Source organism: Epinephelus lanceolatus, chromosome 1 (genome assembly GCF_041903045.1).
Source record: "Epinephelus lanceolatus isolate andai-2023 chromosome 1, ASM4190304v1, whole genome shotgun sequence".
Lineage (NCBI taxonomy): Eukaryota > Metazoa > Chordata > Actinopteri > Perciformes > Serranidae > Epinephelus > Epinephelus lanceolatus.
The window spans coordinates 49,039,730-49,060,032 of record NC_135734.1 but is presented as its reverse complement, the minus strand read 5'-3'; the positions used below and the strand labels follow the sequence as shown (position 1 = coordinate 49,060,032).

General features: G+C 41.5%; 2 protein-coding genes across 2 annotated transcripts; both read left to right on the top strand.

Moving 5' to 3' along the window:
* Positions 1-3,308: 3,308 nt before the first annotated feature.
* LOC117256887 (odorant receptor 131-2-like) lies at positions 3,309-12,430 on the top strand. Its single transcript, XM_078172266.1, has 2 exons — positions 3,309-3,458; positions 11,663-12,430. The coding sequence occupies exons 1-2, from the start codon at positions 3,309-3,311 to the stop codon at positions 12,428-12,430; spliced, it is 918 nt and encodes a 305-aa protein (XP_078028392.1).
* Positions 12,431-15,818: 3,388 nt separating this feature from the next.
* LOC117256888 (odorant receptor 131-2-like) lies at positions 15,819-18,263 on the top strand. Its single transcript, XM_033626627.2, has 2 exons — positions 15,819-15,962; positions 17,475-18,263. The coding sequence occupies exons 1-2, from the start codon at positions 15,819-15,821 to the stop codon at positions 18,261-18,263; spliced, it is 933 nt and encodes a 310-aa protein (XP_033482518.2).
* Positions 18,264-20,303: the final 2,040 nt, after the last annotated feature.

Below are 20,303 nucleotides of genomic sequence, written 5' to 3'. Positions count from 1 at the left end.
CTTGGTCAAATAGCCCTTACACAGCCTGGAGGTGTGTTTGGGGTCATTGTCCTGTTGAAAAATAAATGATCGTCCAACTAAACGCAAACCGGATGGGATGGCATGTCGCTGCAGGATGCTGTGGTAGCCATGCTGGTTCAGTGTGCCTTCAATTTTGAATAAATCCCCAACAGTGTCACCAGCAAAACACCCCCACACCATCACACCTCCTCCTCCATGCTTCACAGTGGGAACCAGGCATGCGGAATCCATCCGTTCACCTTTTCTGCGTCTCACAAAGACACGGCGGTTGGAACCAAAGATCTCAAATTTGGACTCATCAGACCAAAGCACAGATTTCCACTGGTCTAATGTCCATTCCTTGTGTTTCTTGACCCAAACAAATCTCTTCTGCTTGTTGCCTCTCCTTAGCAGTGGTTTCCTAGCAGCTATTTGACCATGAAGGCCTGATTGGCGCAGTCTCCTCTTAACAGTTGTTCTAGAGATGGGTCTGCTGCTAGAACTCTGTGTGGCACTCATCTGGTCTCTGATCTGAGCTGCTGTTAACTTGCGATTTCTGAGGCTGGTGACTCGGATGAACTTATCCTCAGAAGCAGAGGTGACTCTTGGTCTTCCTTTCCTGGGTCGGTCCTCATGTGTGCCAGTTTCGTTGTAGCGCTTGATGGTTTTTGCGACTCCACTTGGGGACACATTTAAAGTTTTTGCAATTTTCCGGACTGACTGACCTTCATTTCTTAAAGTAATGATGGCCACTCGTTTTTCTTTAGTTAGCTGATTGGTTCTTGCCATAATATGAATTTTAACAGTTGTCCAATAGGGCTGTCGGCTGTGTATTAACCTGACTTCTGCACAACACAACTGATGGTCCCAACCCCATTGATAAAGCAAGAAATTCCACTAATTAACCCTGATAAGGCACACCTGTGAAGTGGAAACCATTTCAGGTGACTACCTCTTGAAGCTCATGGAGAGAATGCCAAGAGTGTGCAAAGCAGTAATCAGAGCAAAGGGTGGCTATTTTGAAGAAACTAGAATATAAAACATGTTTTCAGTTATTTCACCTTTTTTTGTTAAGTACATAACTCCACATGTGTTCATTCATAGTTTTGATGCCTTCAGTGAGAATCTACAATGTAAATAGTCATGAAAATAAAGAAAACGCATTGAATGAGAAGGTGTGTCCAAACTTTTGGCCTGTACTGTATGTTGATGAAGAAGTCTCAAACAATAACCCACTAGTTGGTGCTGATACTCTTTGAGATTGTAAAATTGAGAGAGAAGTACAAATAGCCTACACGTTATCATGTTTACTGTTACTCAATTTAAAATGATTTTCTCATAGATTTATTCCATGTTTTTGATTTAGTTTAAGACTGGCTCTAACTATTTAAATATGTTTATAGTTTTCTGTTACATTAGTATTCCAATCAAACCTCTGTGTTTTAGTAAGACTAGCAAAATTACCGAAAAAGCATCTTAATATTAATTAGTAAGCATCTTGATGATTTCCCCCTCTTATATCCTCTTTTGCAAATGTACCATTATGAATCAATCTTTCACTTATAGACTACTTCAACTAAAAATGATCAGATATGTTGCTCTGCCGTCTTTTGGTCAAAGTTTCTCTGATCCTCAGAAAGTTATCCCTAAGCAGGTTTTAAAATCATTTTTGTCTTATATGGTCAATATGGGCTACAATATAGGGCCCTATCTTACAACTGGCCCAGCACAACTATCACAGCTAGTTTCAGAACAAAACAGTGGTTATTTTCACGGCCAGTGCCCATGTTTTTTAAGTACCAAATGTTCTTGCGCCCATCTGTGTGTCCATGGGCATGTAGTTCTTAAAATGAGGTGTGGTCAGGCGCACTGTTGGCATATTGTTATTTTGAGGCAGTGGAAAGCGATTGTGCTACTGACCAACAAACACCTGGTCTAAAGTCAGTAGGGCTGACCCAAAAAATTCTCAGTTTCGAAGCTTCATTCGATGGCACGGGATTTGATTGTGGAAAAAAAAATTCAAAGCTTCGGCGCTTGTTTTTCTGTTTTTTGGGGGGGAGGCCTTAAACGCAACACTAACCCCCACCAGTCCGATACTGACGAGGCGCGCACTCAGAGCTGGCAGACATGTCCAAGAGGTCATCAGATGTGTGGTTGCACTTTAAAATACGCCCCGACAACCCCTAGAAAGCAGAGTGCCAGATTTGCCAAAAGCAACTGGCATATCACAACTCAACAACAAATTTGGGAAATCACTTGAAAAATGTAAGTAGTAACTAGTAGGCCTAATAGTATGGTTGTGGAGTCATCCGGTCTGATATTTGCATGAATTGCCTAAAAATGTTTCACAGTAAATCAGAGAACGGGGATATTATTGCCACTGGTTATTTGAAATGGAAAAAGGTATTTTTTACTTGTGAGTTAAGGGAGAATGGCCTATATATCATGTAATTAAAAAAGAAAAAATCTCCGACAAGGAAATAGAAAGCCTGATGCACAATGGAGACCTGCTATTATCCTGCTTGAACACAGACGACTACATTCTTCAACAATGTTACTCAAAATAATGATAAAACAGATTTTATTGATGTAAAATATGCATTTTCCAGTTCCACCAGTCCGCTCTGAGTCTCCGTTGTCGAATGCTTCGAAATAAATTCGTTCTGAGCTCCAAAGCTTCGAATGTCCATAAATGGATTCTAAGGACAGCCCTAAAAGTCAGAATGGTGCAGTATTTTCCTGCTATATAAATGGCGCATTCTTCAGACAGTAAGATCCGCTTACATAGGAGGGTTCAAAACACACGTACACTCTACTTTTTACACACACAGGGGCATGGATGTGTTGTGAAAGGTTAAAAAAATATATCATGAGTAAAGAAAATATTAAAATGATTCTAAACTGTGAAAATAGCAGAGATCAGAGCAGAGCTGCTGTCAAACTCCCCATTAAGAGAGACACTATGCACATTTATGAACAAGGAGAAGAGGAACTTAATTATTTTAAAAGCTGAAAGTTTAGTTCTGTTTCTTCTGTCAAGTTTCAAACTACAGCTTTTAGTTTTGCTTCTATAATGCCCACCATATTTGCTGCAGTGACATCACTGCTCTTACTGCATTACTCTCTGCAGAAAACCGCAAAAAAAAAAAACCCGAAAACCTTTGCTCCTTATTTGTGAACAGATTATGCACCGTTTAACAAGAAAAGTGGAGTTGAAATCCTTGAAATAAGGCCCACTGTCTATAATTGCTGTAAACATCTATTTATGTCTGAAGATTTTTTTAATCTTTTCTTTTCAGTTTCGAAAGATGAACACATCATCTGCCAATGTGACTGTGGTTGTACAGTCTCGAGACTCCCTCACTAAAGCTGTGACCAAGAATGTGATGGTTGTGCTTCTCGGGATCTTCATCAACTACATCAATGGAGGCCTCATTCAAACCTTCTGCAAACACCAGGTCTGATATTCATTTGGCATGTAGGAAGTAATAATGAATTACTGAGGAAGATATCAGCCGCTATGTATACAGTACAGGCCAAAAGTTTGGACACACCTTCTCATTCAATGCGTTTTCTTTATTTTCATGACTATTTACATTGTAGATTCTCACTGAAGGCATCAAAACTATGAATGAACACATGTGGAGTTATGTACTTAACAAAAAAAGGTGAAATAACTGAAAACATGTTTTATATTCTAGTTTCTTCAAAATAGCCACCCTTTGCTCTGATTACTGCTTTGCACACTCTTGGCATTCTCTCCATGAGCTTCAAGAGGTAGTCACCTGAAATGGTTTTCCAACAGTCTTGAAGGAGTTCCCAGAGGTGTTTAGCACTTGTTGGCCCCTTTGCCTTCACTCTGCGGTCCAGCTCACCCCAAACCATCTCGATTGGGTTCAGGTCTGGTGACTGTGGAGGCCAGGTCATCTGCCGCAGCACTCCATCACTCTCCTTCTTGGTCAAATAGCCCTTACACAGCCTGGAGGTGTGTTTGGGGTCATTGTCCTGTTGAAAAATAAATGATCGTCCAACTAAACGCAAACCGGATGGGATGGCATGTCGCTGCAGGATGCTGTGGTAGCCATGCTGGTTCAGTGTGCCTTCAATTTTGAATAAATCCCCAACAGTGTCACCAGCAAAACACCCCCACACCATCACACCTCCTCCTCCATGCTTCACAGTGGGAACCAGGCATGTGGAATCCATCCGTTCACCGTTTCTGCGTCTCACAAAGACACGGCAGTTGGAACCAAAGATCTCAAATTTGGACTCATCAGACCAAAGCACAGATTTCCACTGGTCTAATGTCCATTCCTTGTGTTTCTTGGCCCAAACAAATCTCTTCAGCTTGTTGCCTCTCCTTAGCAGTGGTTTCCTAGCAGCTATTTGACCATGAAGGCCTGATTCGCGCAGTCTCCTCTTAACAGTTGTTCTAGAGATGGGTCTGCTGCTAGAACTCTGTGTGGCATTCATCTGGTCTCTGATCTGAGCTGCTGTTAACTTGCGATTTCTGAGGCTGGTGACTCGGATGAACTTATCCTCAGAAGCAGAGGTGACTCTTGGTCTTCCTTTCCTGGGTCGGTCCTCATGTGTGCCAGTTTCGTTGTAGCGCTTGATGGTTTTTGCGACTCCACTTGGGGACACATTTAAAGTTTTTGCAATTTTCCGGACTGACTGACCTTCATTTCTTAAAGTAATGATGGCCACTGGTTTTTCTTTAGTTAGCTGATTGGTTCTTGCCATAATATGAATTTTAACAGTTGTCCAATAGGGCTGTCGGCTGTGTATTAACCTGACTTCTGCACAACACAACTGATGGTCCCAACCCCATTGATAAAGCAAGAAATTCCACTAATTAACCCTGATAAGGCACACCTGTGAAGTGGAAACCATTTCAGGTGACTACCTCTTGAAGCTCATGGAGAGAATGCCAAGAGTGTGCAAAGCAGTAATCAGAGCAAAGGGTGGCTATTTTGAAGAAACTAGAATATAAAACATGTTTTCAGTTATTTCACCTTTTTTTGTTAAGTACATAACTCCACATGTGTTCATTCATAGTTTTGATGCCTTCAGTGAGAATCTACAATGTAAATAGTCATGAAAATAAAGAAAACGCATTGAATGAGAAGGTGTGTCCAAACTTTTGGCCTGTACTGTATATATAAATATGTATGTGTGTATGTAAAGATATATATATATGTATATATATATATATATATATAGATATATATTTAGATACATACAGTACAGGCCAAAAGTTTGGACACACCTTCTCATTCAATGCGTTTTCTTTATTTTCATGACTATTTACATCGTAGATTCTCACTGAAGGCATCAAAACTATGAATGAACACATGTGGAGTTATGTACTTAACAAAAAAGGTGAAATAACTGAAAACATGTTTTATATTCTAGTTTCTTCAAAATAGCCACCCTTTGCTCTGATTACTGCTTTGCACACTCTTGGCATTCTCTCCATGAGCTTCAAGAGGCAGTCACCTGAAATGGTTTTCCAACAGTCTTGAAGGAGTTCCCAGAGGTGTTTAGCACTTGTTGGCCCCTTTGCCTTCACTCTGCGGTCCAGCTCACCCCAAACCATCTCGATTGGGCTCAGGTCCGGTGACTGTGGAGGCCAGGTCATCTGCCGCAGCACTCCATCACTCTCCTTCTTGGTCAAATAGCCCTTACACAGCCTGGAGGTGTGTTTGGGGTCATTGTCCTGTTGAAAAATAAATGACCGTCCAACTAAACGCAAACTGGATGGGATGGCATGTCGCTGCAGGATGCTGTGGTAGCCATGCTGGTTCAGTGTGCCTTCAATTTTGAATAAATCCCCAACAGTGTCACCAGCAAAACACCCCTACACCATCACACCTCCTCCTCCATGCTTCACAGTGGGAACCAGGCATGTGGAATCCATCCGTTCACCTTTTCTGCGTCTCACAAAGACACGACGGTTGGAACCAAAGATCTCAAATTTGGACTCATCAGACCAAAGCACAGATTTCCACTGGTCTAATGTCCATTCCTTGTGTTTCTTGGCCCAAACAAATCTCTTCTGCTTGTTGCCTCTCCTTAGCAGTGGTTTCCTAGCAGCTATTTGACCATGAAGGCCTGATTCGCGCAGTCTCCTCTTAACAGTTGTTCTAGAGATGGGTCTGCTGCTAGAACTCTGTGTGGCATTCATCTGGTCTCTGATCTGTGCTGCTGTTAACTTGCGATTTCTGAGGCTGGTGACTCGGATGAACTTATCCTCAGAAGCAGAGGTGACTCTTGGTCTTCCTTTCCTGGGTCGGTCCTCATGTGTGCCAGTTTGGTTGTAGTGCTTGATGGTTTTTGCGCCTCCACTTGGGGACACATTTAAAGTTTTTGCAATTTTCCGGACTGACTGACCTTCATTTCTTAAAGTAATGATGGCCATTCGTTTTTCTTTAGTTAGCTGATTGGTTCTTGCCATAATATGAATTTTAACAGTTGTCCAATAGGGCTGTCGGCTGTGTATTAACCTGACTTCTGCACAACACAACTGATGGTCCCAACCCCATTGATAAAGCAAGACATTCCACTAATTAACCCTGATAAGGCACACCTGTGAAGTGGAAACCATTTCAGGTGACTACCTCTTGAAGCTCATGGAGAGAATGCCAAGAGTGTGCAAAGCAGTAATCAGAGCAAAGGCTGGCTATTTTGAAGAAACTAGAATATAAAACATGTTTTCAGTTATTTCACCTTTTTTTTGTTAAGTACATAACTCCACATGTGTTCATTCATAGTTTTGATGCCTTCAGTGAGAATCTACAATGTAAATAGTCATGAAAATAAAGAAAACGCATTGAATGAGAAGGTGTGTCCAAACTTTTGGCCTGTACTGTATATATAGATATAGATATAGATAGATAAAAGAAAAAGAAACATCATGCTCATATTCTTTACTGTGTGGGATTATTTTTGCTTTGTTTTGTCCTAACCAATCAGGAGCAGGTGACGTATCCATCACACCACTGTTATAATTATAAAAACAAAGAACATTTCAAACACTGACTTATCACACAATACAAACACTTTCCCAAATGACAACAGGCCTGAACAGGCAATAAAACTGAAAAACATCTATTGCTCTTTAAGCCAAAATACAGTTTGCTTTGTCCTCATCCAGATCATAGGCATGTGTGGGTGATGCTGTCAAAGGTATGTTAACATGTTGGATGTGTTTCAATTCACAAATCCTACAACAGTAGAGCAACGCCAACACACCATCTTCATCTTTTACAAAACACCCTCTCTGTTGCTGTTTTATCTGACCTGGAAGCCGTGGGTCTTTCTGCTCGGGAGTTTCATTTGCAGTCCCTAAAGTGTGACTGACTCACGCGCCAATCAGCTCATTGAGCTTTATCTTGTAAACTGTGCATGGCCAAAAGCTTCCAGAAGGAATTTTTGCTTGTGAACTTTGGCTCCATATTATGTACATCAATCTACCCTGCACATTGCAGTGTGTGCCGGGTGGCAGGCAGGGGCGGGAACCCAGGCACGCTGCCCCCTAGCATCCAAGACTGACTTCAGGGATGTGGAACATCATTTATCTGGCAGGGAAGGAAGCAAAGCTGGTTGGGCTCACCTCTACACACGGCACTGTGTGTAGCACTTTTGAAACTTTTCTGGGGTTGACCAGAGTGAGAGGCACCAAGTTGGCGTGGAAAAACTCACAAGCCCCTTATCACTGATGTGTTGGAGTTCTCCCCAGGAAACGAGAGGGTCGTCTCAGACTGTTGTTTCTGCTTGTGCACCAAACAGCAATTTGGAGCACCTGACCCGTAGTTGGTATCGAACACCATCGGCCAAAAATCAATGATCCACTTTGTGGTTGTATCATCAGATCTGCTGCTCTATGTCTTGGACACTAAGGTGAAGAAAGGAGCAGAGCTGTAAACTGATCATAAACTGGTGGTGAGTTGGATCAGATGGCGGGGGGCTGCCAGATAGACCTGGTAAACACAAATGTGTAGAGAGGGTGAACTGGGAATGTCTGTCCAGGGGAGGTTTGGGACATAGAATCTGAGTGGTCCATGTTCAAAGCCTTCATTGTGGAGGTCGTAGTCGGGCCAAGAAACTCCTGAACCCAACCGTCCCATCCTCTGTGGAGGACGCAACGTCTGAAGACTCGGGGGAACTCTGGTCCATATCCCTGGCAGAGGTCACTGAGGTAGTTGAAAACATCCTCGGTGGCAAGGCTCCAGGTGTGGATAATATTTGCCCTGAGATGCTGAAGGCTCTGGACATGATTGACTGTCTTGGCTGACACACTTTTTCAGTGTTGCCTGAAGGTCAGGTACAGTGCCTGTGGAGTGGCAGGCCGGGGTAGTGGTCCCCATTTTTTTTAAAAAAAAAGGGGGGCGGGAGGGTGTGCAACAATTATCAGGGTAACACACTGCTCAGCCTCCCTGGGAAAGTCTACTCCAGGGTGCTGAAAAGGAGGCTCTGACCGACTGTCAAACCTCACATTCTGAAGGAGCAATGTGGATTCAGTCCTGGTTGTGGAACAGTGAACCAGGTTGCTGGAAGGGTAATGGGAGTTTGCCCGTCCACTCTGCATGTGATCTGTGGATGTGGAAAAGGCTTATGACAGTGTCCCCCTGGGAGTCCTGTTGGGGGTACTGCATGTTTACAGGGTACCGGGGTTGTGTTACAAGTAGGGTTGGGTATCGTTAAGATTTTGTCGGGTTCGGTTCTGCCTATCGATTCCGGTTCTTATTGGTTCCACAAAACATGAAAAAATTAGGGCAAATGTTTGCATAACAAACAAAAAAAACATTTATTTTTATATAAAGAACATCTCAGTAGTAATTTGCATAATATTCAAACTGCATTTCAAATTCCAGGGCAGAGTATAAAATCTCCCTGAGACCACCCTGAGAACACAGTTCACTCATTCCCTCTAAATGAAGGGACACAAAATGAAAAAGTTCCACACAAATGTGTTTTTTAAGGACCAACGTTTTGTATACAAGGTTAAAAGGCCAAAATGAAAAGTAGGGGATAAAGTAACGAAGTTAAAGAAGTAACTGGTAACTTGTTACTGAGTATTTTTTGGAGTAACTTCCCCCAACACTGTCATCAAAGCAAGTGGATAGGCTTTGTAGCCTTTGTTAAAGATGAATGCATCAACTGTTCTTGCTTAGGAACACAAGCATGTCTGCCTTTTCTGGTAGTATGCGAGATCGTTCTGAGCTCAGTGTGTTCCCCGCAGTCGAGAAGAATCTCTCACTTGGGGTTGAGGAGCCCTGTACACATAAGTAGGAGAACCCTGCCTCTGACAGTAAAGGATAGGTTCCTCTCCTATCCCACCACCAAGCTGCAAGATAATCAGATGTAAGGACGGGAAGTCGATAATGGCGGACAATTTAGTCTCGAAGAAATCAAAGAATGCGCCAATATTGCAACACTTTGGCTTTGAGCCACACGAAGGAGGCAACCCTTGTTTGCACTGATTGAGTAAGCTAAACCTGCAAATTTATTTGTAAGGAATAAAAGAAACAATGTGTTACTGTCACTCCCAAGTGGCGAAAATCCGGTATTACCGACTTGATGCGGTTTCTCACAAAAACCGAACGTTTTTTTTTTTTTTTTTTCTCATACCGACCCACCTTCGTGATTATGGCAAACTCTTCTAGAATCTCAGTTATTTCTTCAGCCACAGCGGTTCCTGTCTGTGCTGTGCAGACTGCCTGTGTTTTGAGCACATATTGCTTCATCTTTCCCTCAGTGATATAGTGCACTGTCCCTGTAAGATAGTGGTCTTGGGCTATGCTTGCCCAGGCATCACTGGTCAGTGCAACTTTGCGGACATTACTCAGCTCAGTCATCATCTTGTCCTGTTCAACTTTGTGCCAGGCTGGTATCAGTACATTGGACAGGTTGTCCCTGTAGGGTGGGGTGTATTTAGGATTTAGGACCTCCAGCATTTCTCTGCAATTAAATATTAAATCAGTTAGCCTCCCCAATCACCATTTAAAAACAGCCTAATTATTCTTTTCAAACACTGCAGGGCATAGGCCTACCTAAATTCGAGGGCTTCCACAACTGAGAATGGGTGTAGTCCTTTCACTATAAATTTTGTTACCACCCTGTGGCACTCCTCTCTCTTTTCTTTGCTCATTTTACCTTTTAAGGCCAACGTGAACGTTGTGTCACGGCCAGGTGTTGCTGCCGCCTCCTGCGAGGTACTCACACTTGCGCCTTCAACTTGTTCATTTGGGAGAGGAGCATGACTAAGAGGGGGAGATGGAGACGACCGCCAAGCATCCGAACACTGAGCACTCGTTAAGACCGATCCCATGCATTCATAAATGTTTGCTCATATTTGATGTGCATTCTTTGGCTGAGCTGATCACCTTCAAACAGATGTTGCACGCTGCCTTGTCGTTATCCTTAGGAGTGAAGTGAACCCACACTTTTGATCGGTTATACACTCCATGCATGCCTAACACTCAGTGAAAAAAACACAGCCGGGAGATAGTAACTGCTCTCTTCCTCGCTGCTTGTAGCCCACTGTACTGGGGAATAAAAACTAGCGCTCCTAGCAGTAACCAGTGTACCACCTGTATTTTTGCACAGCAGCCTTAGTTGGTTTACGTAACTGTTCCGTAGATGTCACAATGCAGTATGGGTGTTTACGCACAGGATTTCACGCGAGGATTTCAGTTTAGTGGTGTAAAGGGGAACAGGCAGGGGAACCAAATCGGGTAGTACTTCACTGGTGAGTAGCCAGTTTGCATATCTCGCAGGCTATATCGTTTTCATCAAAGAATGCCATATCAGCGAACATAGCGACCAGAATGATTTTAAGCGAGTACATACAGTCATTATCTCTTTCACATTTCTCTACCTTTGATTCTGTCACACGTTTGTTTAGCTGTCTGATGAGGAGCAAACTGTTGTGTGCTCACTGAATTGATGCGTGCAACTCCATGCCTCATTGTCAACTGCGTGAAACTGCACACCAGTTGTCTGGAGAAAAAAAAACATTGTTTCGTTCAAATTGGTGTGTGAAACTGCTGCTTGTTTGTTCGATGAGTTGATTGTATGGACTGGATACGTGCGTCAGCAAGGGAGCTTGCGAGTTTGACACTTTGGAACCGATAAGCAGAACCGAAATAGGAAAAGAAACTTTGGGTACCCAAAACCGTCACATGCTCGTCTCGATGTTCAGTTCCCAATGCTAGTTACAAGCCACCTGGTCCCTGTACAACCAACGTAAGAGCTGTGTCTGCATATGAGATGGATAGGCAGCTTGGTGCCACATCAACAGTGATGAAGTATTTCTGGGAGGAGGGAGTTCCTGAAGTTCCTTGCTCAGCCTGCTGCCTCCTTGACCCAGCCCTGGATAAACAGATGAAAGTGGATGCAGCAGCTGAGCTGGGGGACTGATGTACCAGACAAGCAGAACCATTAATATGTTGTTAAGATGAAATCACAATGTTATTGTGTTCAGGTATTAAGCAGCTAGCTAAGTAATGTCGCTGTTGAACTCAAATGACTGACAACTGGCACAAGTATTTGAAATGCCCGATAAAACATGAGCATGGTGTCCCTGTTTCAAACTTAAAGCTCTAGGTTTTTTAAAATAATTTTTCCCCTCATGTGTGCTTTTCTTCCCACCTTCCAGATATTCTACATAAATCCACGCTACATCCTTTTCATCCACCTGGTGGTTAACGACACGATCCAAGTGACGCTAACCATCATCCTGTTTGTCATCAGCTACGTTCTCCACAAAATAAATGTCTCCATCTGCTGCATCTTCATCCTGATTGCTCTTTTCACCACTGCAAACACCCCTCTGAACCTGGCCTGCATGGCAGTGGAGTGCTTCATCGCCATCTGTCTCCCCCTTCGCCACCCGCATATCTGTACGGTCAAGAGAACACTGATGTTGATCAGTTTAATCTGGGTGACGAGCATATTGTCTGCTCTTCCTGATCTCTTCTTCACTTTGGCCACAGAACCACAGGACTTTTTTCATTCCAGAATCTTCTGTGTTCCACAAACTGTCTTCCCAAACCCCCTCATCATCAAGAAGAGAGATATCTTGTACTCAGTGTTTCTAGTTCTGGTTTGGATCACTATCTTTTACACTTACTTCAGAATTCTGTTCACTGCAAAAACAGCTAGCAAAGATGCTACAAAGGCCAGAAACACAATCATCCTCCATGGGTTTCAGCTGCTGCTTTGTATGGTAACATATGTGGCCCCCCAGATCAAACAGGCTCTGCTGCAAGCTTTCCCTAAGAATTATTCAGACTCCCTGTTCGCTTGTTACATTATTGTACAGGTCCTGCCACGATCTATTAGTCCCATCATCTATGGCATACGAGACAAGACTTTCAGGAGATATCTGAAAAGGTATGTGTTGTGGAAAATAACCCCACAGTAAGAATCAGCTCCTGGAGTATATTTCAAGAAATGCTCATCATAGTTTTGCTGATGCAGGCCTGTTTGTGTATACTTTTTATTTTTCACTTGCCATTTGATGAGGGTTGAAATGTTTTTCCTCAAAAACCTGAGTCCGGTGCGTCGGTGGCTTACTGGATAGAGCAAGCGCCCCATGTACAAGGCTGTTGCCACAGCGGCCCAGGTTCAACTCCAGCCTGTGGCCCTTTGCTGCATGTCATTTCCCCTCTCTCTCCATCCCCTTCACGCTTAACTGTCCTATCTATAAAGGCAAAAATATCTTTAAAAAATTAAAAAAAAAAAAAAAAAACAAACCCTGAGTCCTACAAAACTGTATTAAAAATGTTTAGTGAAAAAAGAAATGTGTTCCAATCTGAAATGTGAGCAATGTAAATGAAAAAAGGGTCCTGCTGAAAAACATGTTCATATACCTGAAAGTAAAATGACTCAGATTCTGCACTTGTATCACATTTTTTGTAAAAAAACATTTAAACACATTAATACCCAAGCTGGTTACAATATCAACACAGTGTAATGATACTTAAGTGCAACACACACTGCCGCCGGCGCGGTGCGGCGCTGTGGCCATCAAGTGCCGCCCCCCAACACACATTGGCAGCGGCGCGCAGCGGCATTGTCGACACTAAAGTGTATTTCCCACCCCAGCCCGCTAGGTTGCTGTACCGACACTAGTTGCCAACGGTTGCCAACTGCTATCAACGGAAGAAGAAGAGGAAAAACTTTGAGGCAACAACAACTTGGATTTCACAGGTGAGTTTCTTATCAAAATCGTCTTATTAAAAATTTGAAAAACTTAACATTAAGCATCCAGATACCCCTTTGAAAGCTGCAACCAGAGTTGATACTATGGCGGCCGAGACGTACATAAAAGGCTTTACTCACAGCGCCGGCTGCGCTGGAAATAGAGCAGTGGGCTGAAGGAGAGTGTCGGCTGGTGCCGGTGTGGGTTTGTTCATAGAATATAATGGAGGCGCGCGGCGTATGGCCACGGTATGTGTTGCACCTTACAGTTGATGTTTACTGCTAGTTTGGTATTTCTGAATGAATTTCTGAAATTGATATTTGTTTTTTTAATATTGTCTACTACAATTCAGTCCAAGCCAGTCTCATTACAAAATTGAATACCGACGCCTGGGCTGTGACTTAAGCATTAGACATCGACAAAAAAAGCCATCCTTTTACAGCGGCTAGAGGCCGGTCACCGATACTGTGTCAAATCACACTTGTAATTGTAGACACAAATACACACACCTATCTACGACATGTGTGTATCTGACACCTCAACAAACATACACACACTGCTGAATCCTAAACACACCCCATATAAAGTCCGAGATTTACTGGAGCCCTTTTGTTGGTGTCCATGTCTAGATGCATTAACTAAGGTAAGTACCATCTGCTGCACACTGTAGTCAAATATCCAAAAATGTCACATTAAGTATTCCAAACTCTGACACTGAAATGTCATCAGTTAATTCATTTTCCTTTAACTGTAAAACTGATACTGTTTATCATCAGGCAGTCACCAGCTCTGTTGTTGGTTACATTTACATAGGTCTGTTTGTGATGACTTTTGCATTAATGTCAATTCTGGTGAGTAAAATATTGATTTTTATATTTTAGACTGATGCTTTGATCTTCTGCCTGAGGTGAGTTATTCTGTCTCTCATGCTGTTAATCATAAAATATCTGTGTGCAGAATTAATCTTCTCTGACATGAACTCATCACACAGTTTCTCCAGATGATTAAGTTGATTAAAAAACACAAGATGTGGTATCAATGGAAGGTGTTAAGACTATTTTCAAAGCCTGTTATTTTTTACAGTCTATGTGCAACATTACTCGTTTCACATTTATCATTATTCAGTGCAGGAAGAGTCCTGCACTGGAAATGTTGCTAAAGTAAAGGTAAGTATAATAATAAAAAAGTACTTAAGTATTAAGAATAAAAGTACTCAATGCAGAAAAGTATCTCCTGTGACTCTTACGTTATCATATATTACAGTATATCATTAGATTATGATTCATGCTTTTATGTCAATCTGAAAACAGGATTTTACTGTTGTTGGCTGAGGTGGAGCTCATTTTTAAATATTAAATATTGATTATTGTAATTATGGATTCATCCGCTGATTTTTTCCTCCATTAATCAACTAATTGGTTTGTAAAAATTCAGGAAATAATGAGAAATGACATAACAATGACCCGGAGCCAAACATTACAACTTCACAATAATTGTTTTGTCCGACCAACAGTCCAAACCTCAACATTATTACTAATATATTACAATTATTAACATTATTCAACAGAAAAGCAACAAATCTTCACAATCATGAAATTGTTATAAATGACAAATGATTTTAAACATAAAATAGTAGCCAGTTAATTTTCTGTCAACCAACTAATTGATTAATGGACTAATCATTATAACTAAATATCATATTTTATAAATTCTTTGAATATTTTCTGCAAGAATTTTTTTTGTAAAGTAACTAAAGATGACAGACAAATGTAGTGGAGTAAAAAGTACCATTTTCCCTTCTAATTGTAGTATAAAGCAGTATGAAAAGAAAAAACTGAGAAAAGATGAGAGGCTTTGATGGTCAGGCTTAGACAGTGAGTTAGTTAGAGAGTAAGTTTTCAGAGCAACTTGATATGATACAGTCTCTGGCTTTTGTTTGATATCAAGTGTTTGCCAAAAATATTGTTGCACATTTTCATTCTGTCGTCAGATGAAACTACTACTGCTCAGGGAGAATCACTACAATTGTAATTTTTTTTTTACTTTTCACTCTTTTACTCACAGATTGTTTTACCTGAATGTGTAATATTTCCAGGCAAATGACCTACATATGTCTGCTATCAAAAACCACTTGAAGTTTTTTGATAGAGAAAACAAGTTGTGAGGAATGGACCAAAAGTGGATGCTGTCCGATGTTACAAATAAAGTGCATGAGTCTTAATTGTAACAGTGTCAGTTATGTTTGTAACACAGCTTAAAAAACGGCACAAAACCAAAAAAAAATCTGTTTTTACATTGATTTCATTGGATGTTTACTACTGTACCAGCCATATGCCTATATGATGACATTTACACAGCAAGTGTGTTCAACTGTAACGCACTGCAATTACAGCCACTCTCCCCTGCATTGCTTTACACATATGACAACACTGACATGCGTAGTTCAGTAGTTACAAGTGTGATTTTTCTGCTGCACTGTGTTGGCATTAGAGTGATTACTGACACCACTTGGTTGTCTTTAACAGAAACTTGTGTTGACTTGAGCTGCTTCCTCTATTCAAAAGCATTTGTCTTATGTTCTGTTAGGTTAAACTTTGGCTTTCAAGAGATGAATGAGTCATCTGCCAACGTGACAGGTCGGTATGCAGACTCCTTCTCTAAAGCTGTGACCAAGAATGTGATTGTTGTGGCTCTCGGGATCTCCATCAACTACATCAATGCGAGCCTCATTCACACCTTCTGCAAACACCAGGTCTGATATTCCTTTAATGCCATGCTACCAGCGATAAGTAATTTCTTTTAGATTTGAGGTAGAAAATTAATAGGTACATCATCATCAGCTCTACAGGAACCACAGATGATCACAAGTGTGGATGTAGGATTTGTGACATCACCCGGTCTGCCTGTTGGACCTGGAAGTGCATTGATGAAAGCTAACTAGCCATCCTTAAGCATTTAAACAAAAACGCATACAGTTAAACATTAGGGATGATTCTCAACAAGTACAAATAGAACAAAGTTCAAGGAGAGCTACAGTCCGTCACTGAGAGGAGTCACATTGCAATATCAAAGTATATTCAACACAGAAAGCAGCACGTCTTTAATCCAAAACATTCACTCTTTGACCTTTGTAGTGGTGACAATGTAACCCTTGTCTACATGTAGAAAACTATGCAGAAGAATGTTGAGCTCTGTGGCAGGAAAGAACGCTTTCTTGGACACACAACGCCAGCAGGTAGAGTGCACTGTGGCCAATTAATTAACCTAGAAATGACATGCAGCATCGACCAATCATTTGGTTGACGAGTAGGTAGAATTTCCATTGACCAAGATTTTTAAGAAAATTTAAGTTTGTGACCATTAGTTTCAAGCCCTGCTTTTCAGCCTGTGCAAAGTTGATATGACACAACAGAAAAACATCAGCCATTGCCATCGGTGAATTCCATCTTATTTGCTGATAGGTCGATGGCAGTTACCAAGACGAATATCAGCAGATATTACCAATGTTCAGCCAATAAATCTGTGCATCCTTATTTCAAACCATGTGCAGCATGGTGCAGCACGGGAAACAGTCACAATTTGTTCCGGTCCGTCTAAATAAGTGAATAAAATTTGATGCTAGTCGTTTTATTAGAAATAACTTCAACTGTTGAAAAGTCATAAACGAGGGGAGGTGAAAAGAGTCTGTATTTGATGACCTGGGAATGAGAATAGGCTGCAACTGCTGTGACAATAGTTAGTTACCGTCACAGTTACCGTGCAGCTGTGTGCACAACGTGAAAAAATCGTGTGGCGCATGCATGTAAATTTGATCAGCACAGGATCTGCTATATTGGAGACTGACTGGCTCGTCACCAGTCATGGCCAATCAAGCTTTAAACTGGACAATTCTGGTCACCAGCTGAACAATGGGTACACCTCTAGTTGTGACAGCAGCTGGAAAGTCTTTCCGCACAAAAAGTGAATGAGACTCATCTGTGGCATTTTTTTCCTTGATCTGGGACACTGTTTGCTTGTCTGCTGACAAGTTAGCCAGCCCTGCAAAGCCAGTTAAAATACTGAGATCTCAAAGCTTGGCAATAGGTGGAAAAGTCAACATCCAGATAATATGTCCAGATGTAAATCACGTTAATACCAACCATAAATGGGCCAAAAGTTACCACGAACATCAATGTAATATTTGATAAGGTCAACCCTGAAACAATCTCTCCTCTGTTTTTAAACCTTTCCTACCCTTGCAAATACTGTGGTTCCACCCATCCAGGTATTCTACATGAATCCACGCTACATCCTTTTTATTCACCTGGTGGTCAACGACATGATCCAAGTGATACTGACTGTCATCCTGTTTGTCATCAGCTACACCATCTACAAAATAAATGTCTCCATCTGCTGCATCTTCATCCTGATTGCTCTTTTCACCACTGAAAACACCCCTCTGAACCTGGCCTGCATGGCGGTGGAGTGCTACATCGCCATCTGTCTCCCCCTTCGCCATGTGCAGCTCTGTACAGTCAAGAGAACCTTGATGCTGATTGGTTTAATCTGGGCTACTAGCACATTGTCTGTTATCTCTGATCTCTTCATCACTTTGGCCACAGAGCCACTGGACTTCTTTCTCTCCAGAGTCTTCTGCCTGAGACAAACTGTCTTTCCAAATCCCCTCATCATCAAGAAGAGAGATATCACATATTCAGTGTTTCTAGTTCTGGTTTGGGTCACTATCTTTTACACTTACTTCAGAATTCTGTTCACTGCACAAACAGCTGGCAAAGATGCTACAAAGGCCAGAAACACAATCATCCTCCATGGGTTTCAGCTGCTGCTTTGTATGGTAACATATGTGGCCCCCCAGATCAAACAGGCTCTGCTGCAAGCGTTCCCTAAGAATTATTCAGACTCCCTGTTCGCTTGTTATATTATTGTACAGGTCCTGCCGCGATCTATTAGTCCCATCATCTATGGCATACGAGACAAAACTTTCAGGAGATATCTGAAAAGGTATGTGTTGTGGAAAATCACCCCACAGAAAGAATCAGCTCCTGGAGAATAATGTGAAAATGCTGAAAACTTTACTTGGAGTCAGATCCTAAAACTGATGAGTTCCTTGACTTTACTCTGTTCAAATTAGAAACTACACGTTTGGTCGAAATTTAATTTCCAAGACTGAATTGTAATTTTTTTGTGTACGGAATAAAAATATGGCAAAACAATTCATTAACTAATGCTTAGGGTTGGGCCGGTGTACAATGCCAAACCCCGTACCAGACAGGTATAGCGAATTTTATCAGATGTCCTTCTTGACTCACTAAAATCTCCTCAGTAGAACATTCTGACAGAAGACTAGTATGTGATGATTGCAAAGCTTCACACTCGGCAGTAAACTGCACACAGCTGGTCAGACACTAGTGACTCTGTTAGTTTGTTTATAAACACAATATCATATTCATCACGTTGTCATTATTGCTTACTACCAATGCAGTATGAGATTTAGCACTGTGACACCATCAGCACAGGTTGCAAATGTAGGCAACGTAATTTGCTGAAACGTGCCATGATATAAAATGAAAGTCTCAATCTTAATGTTGCGTTTCAACCGGTTCACCCATTGGCAATAAAAATAGTTAATACAGATAAAAAGTTAACAACAGACCCTTTCAATCATAGTTTTGCTAATGCAGGCCTGTTTGTGTATACCTTTTATTTTGCACTTGCCTTTTTATGATTGTTGAAATGTTTTTCCTCAAAAACCTCTGAGTCCTACAAAACTGTTTTAAATCTGTTCAATGAAAAAAGAAATTTGTCCCAATCTGAAATGTGAACAATGTAAATGAAAAAAGGGTTTTGCTGAAAAACATGTTCATATACCTGAATGAAAGCGACTCAGATTCATTTCAAACACATTAATACCCAGAACTGGTTACAATATCAACAGTGTAATGATACTTACAGTTGATGTTTACTGCTAGTTTGGTATTTCTGAATTAATTTATGAAATTGATTTTTTGTTTTTGTTTTTTTAAATATGGTCTACTACAATTCAATCCAAACCAGTCTCATTGCGAAATTGAATACCGAGGCCTGGGCTGTGACTTAAGCATTAGACAACCACAAAAAAAGCCATCCTTTTACATCTCCATGATAAGAGGCCAGTCGCCGTTACTGCTGCCACTGGCAGCGTCAGGAAGAAATGGAGTGGGACAACAACATTTGTTGATGGGACAAAAAATCAGTAGCGTGGGCAAGAGGGTTGGTGGATGGTTCCAACAACCACCAACTTAAAGTCCATTCTCACTGAGGGTGAATATCTGTGCGGATTATTCTCGCGGAAAATATAAAAGTTAAATTATATCAAAGACATGGCGACCACTGTCCCGGTGTAGTTCAGACACAAGGTGATGAAAAACACCATGATCCTTCCTTTTTTGATTGACTGGGTGGACCCATATTCGCCTTCCCCGTCGTCGGAGCCGCCGTTGCCACAAGTAGAAAGCAAGGACTCTCCTTCTCTCTACAACAGCATGCACTGAGGAACATGAGGAGAAAATACCGTGTTTATAATTTAAAATAACACAACAGTGCATAACCGAACACACTTTTCAATACCCTAATCACTTCATTACAATTTTAATTTTGTGTCACAGAGCCTACAGACATAACTACATAAATAAAATGGTCAGAACAATATGCCCATTCATTCAGTGTTTATCCAACACGCTCAATACACGGACATTCAATGACAAATTATCATTAACTTATTACGTTATAAAAAACGATTGAAATATGGACTTACCCATGTTTAAAATGACCTGTTGAAGTGAAAAAACGAGTACTGACGGGAACAGACGAGTGGAGTGGATGTTTAACCAGCGCAGAGAGCGCAGGAGAAATGCGCTGCCTGTGTGGACAGTCAAGCACCTGCGAGTACACTCACAGGACTTCCACGGCATTAACGCGTCCGGTGTGGCCCTGGTGTAAAGCCAAACTCTGGTATCTCATTCTAAACCTAACCACATGCTTTTGATGCCTAAACCCAACCATGTGGGTGTGTTGGCTACAAGGAACCATGTACAGTTGTTGAAAGAAAAAAACA

Bases quoted from the DNA above. Each gene is read 5' to 3' on its own strand.
- LOC117256887 (XM_078172266.1), top strand. From the start codon at position 3,309: ATGAACACATCATCTGCCAATGTGACTGTGGTTGTACAGTCTCGAGAC. The intron at 3,459-11,662 runs GTCTGATATTCA...CCCACCTTCCAG, and splicing joins AAACCTTCTGCAAACACCAG to ATATTCTACATAAATCCACG.
- LOC117256888 (XM_033626627.2), top strand. From the start codon at position 15,819: ATGAATGAGTCATCTGCCAACGTGACAGGTCGGTATGCAGACTCCTTC. The intron at 15,963-17,474 runs GTCTGATATTCC...CCACCCATCCAG, and splicing joins ACACCTTCTGCAAACACCAG to GTATTCTACATGAATCCACG.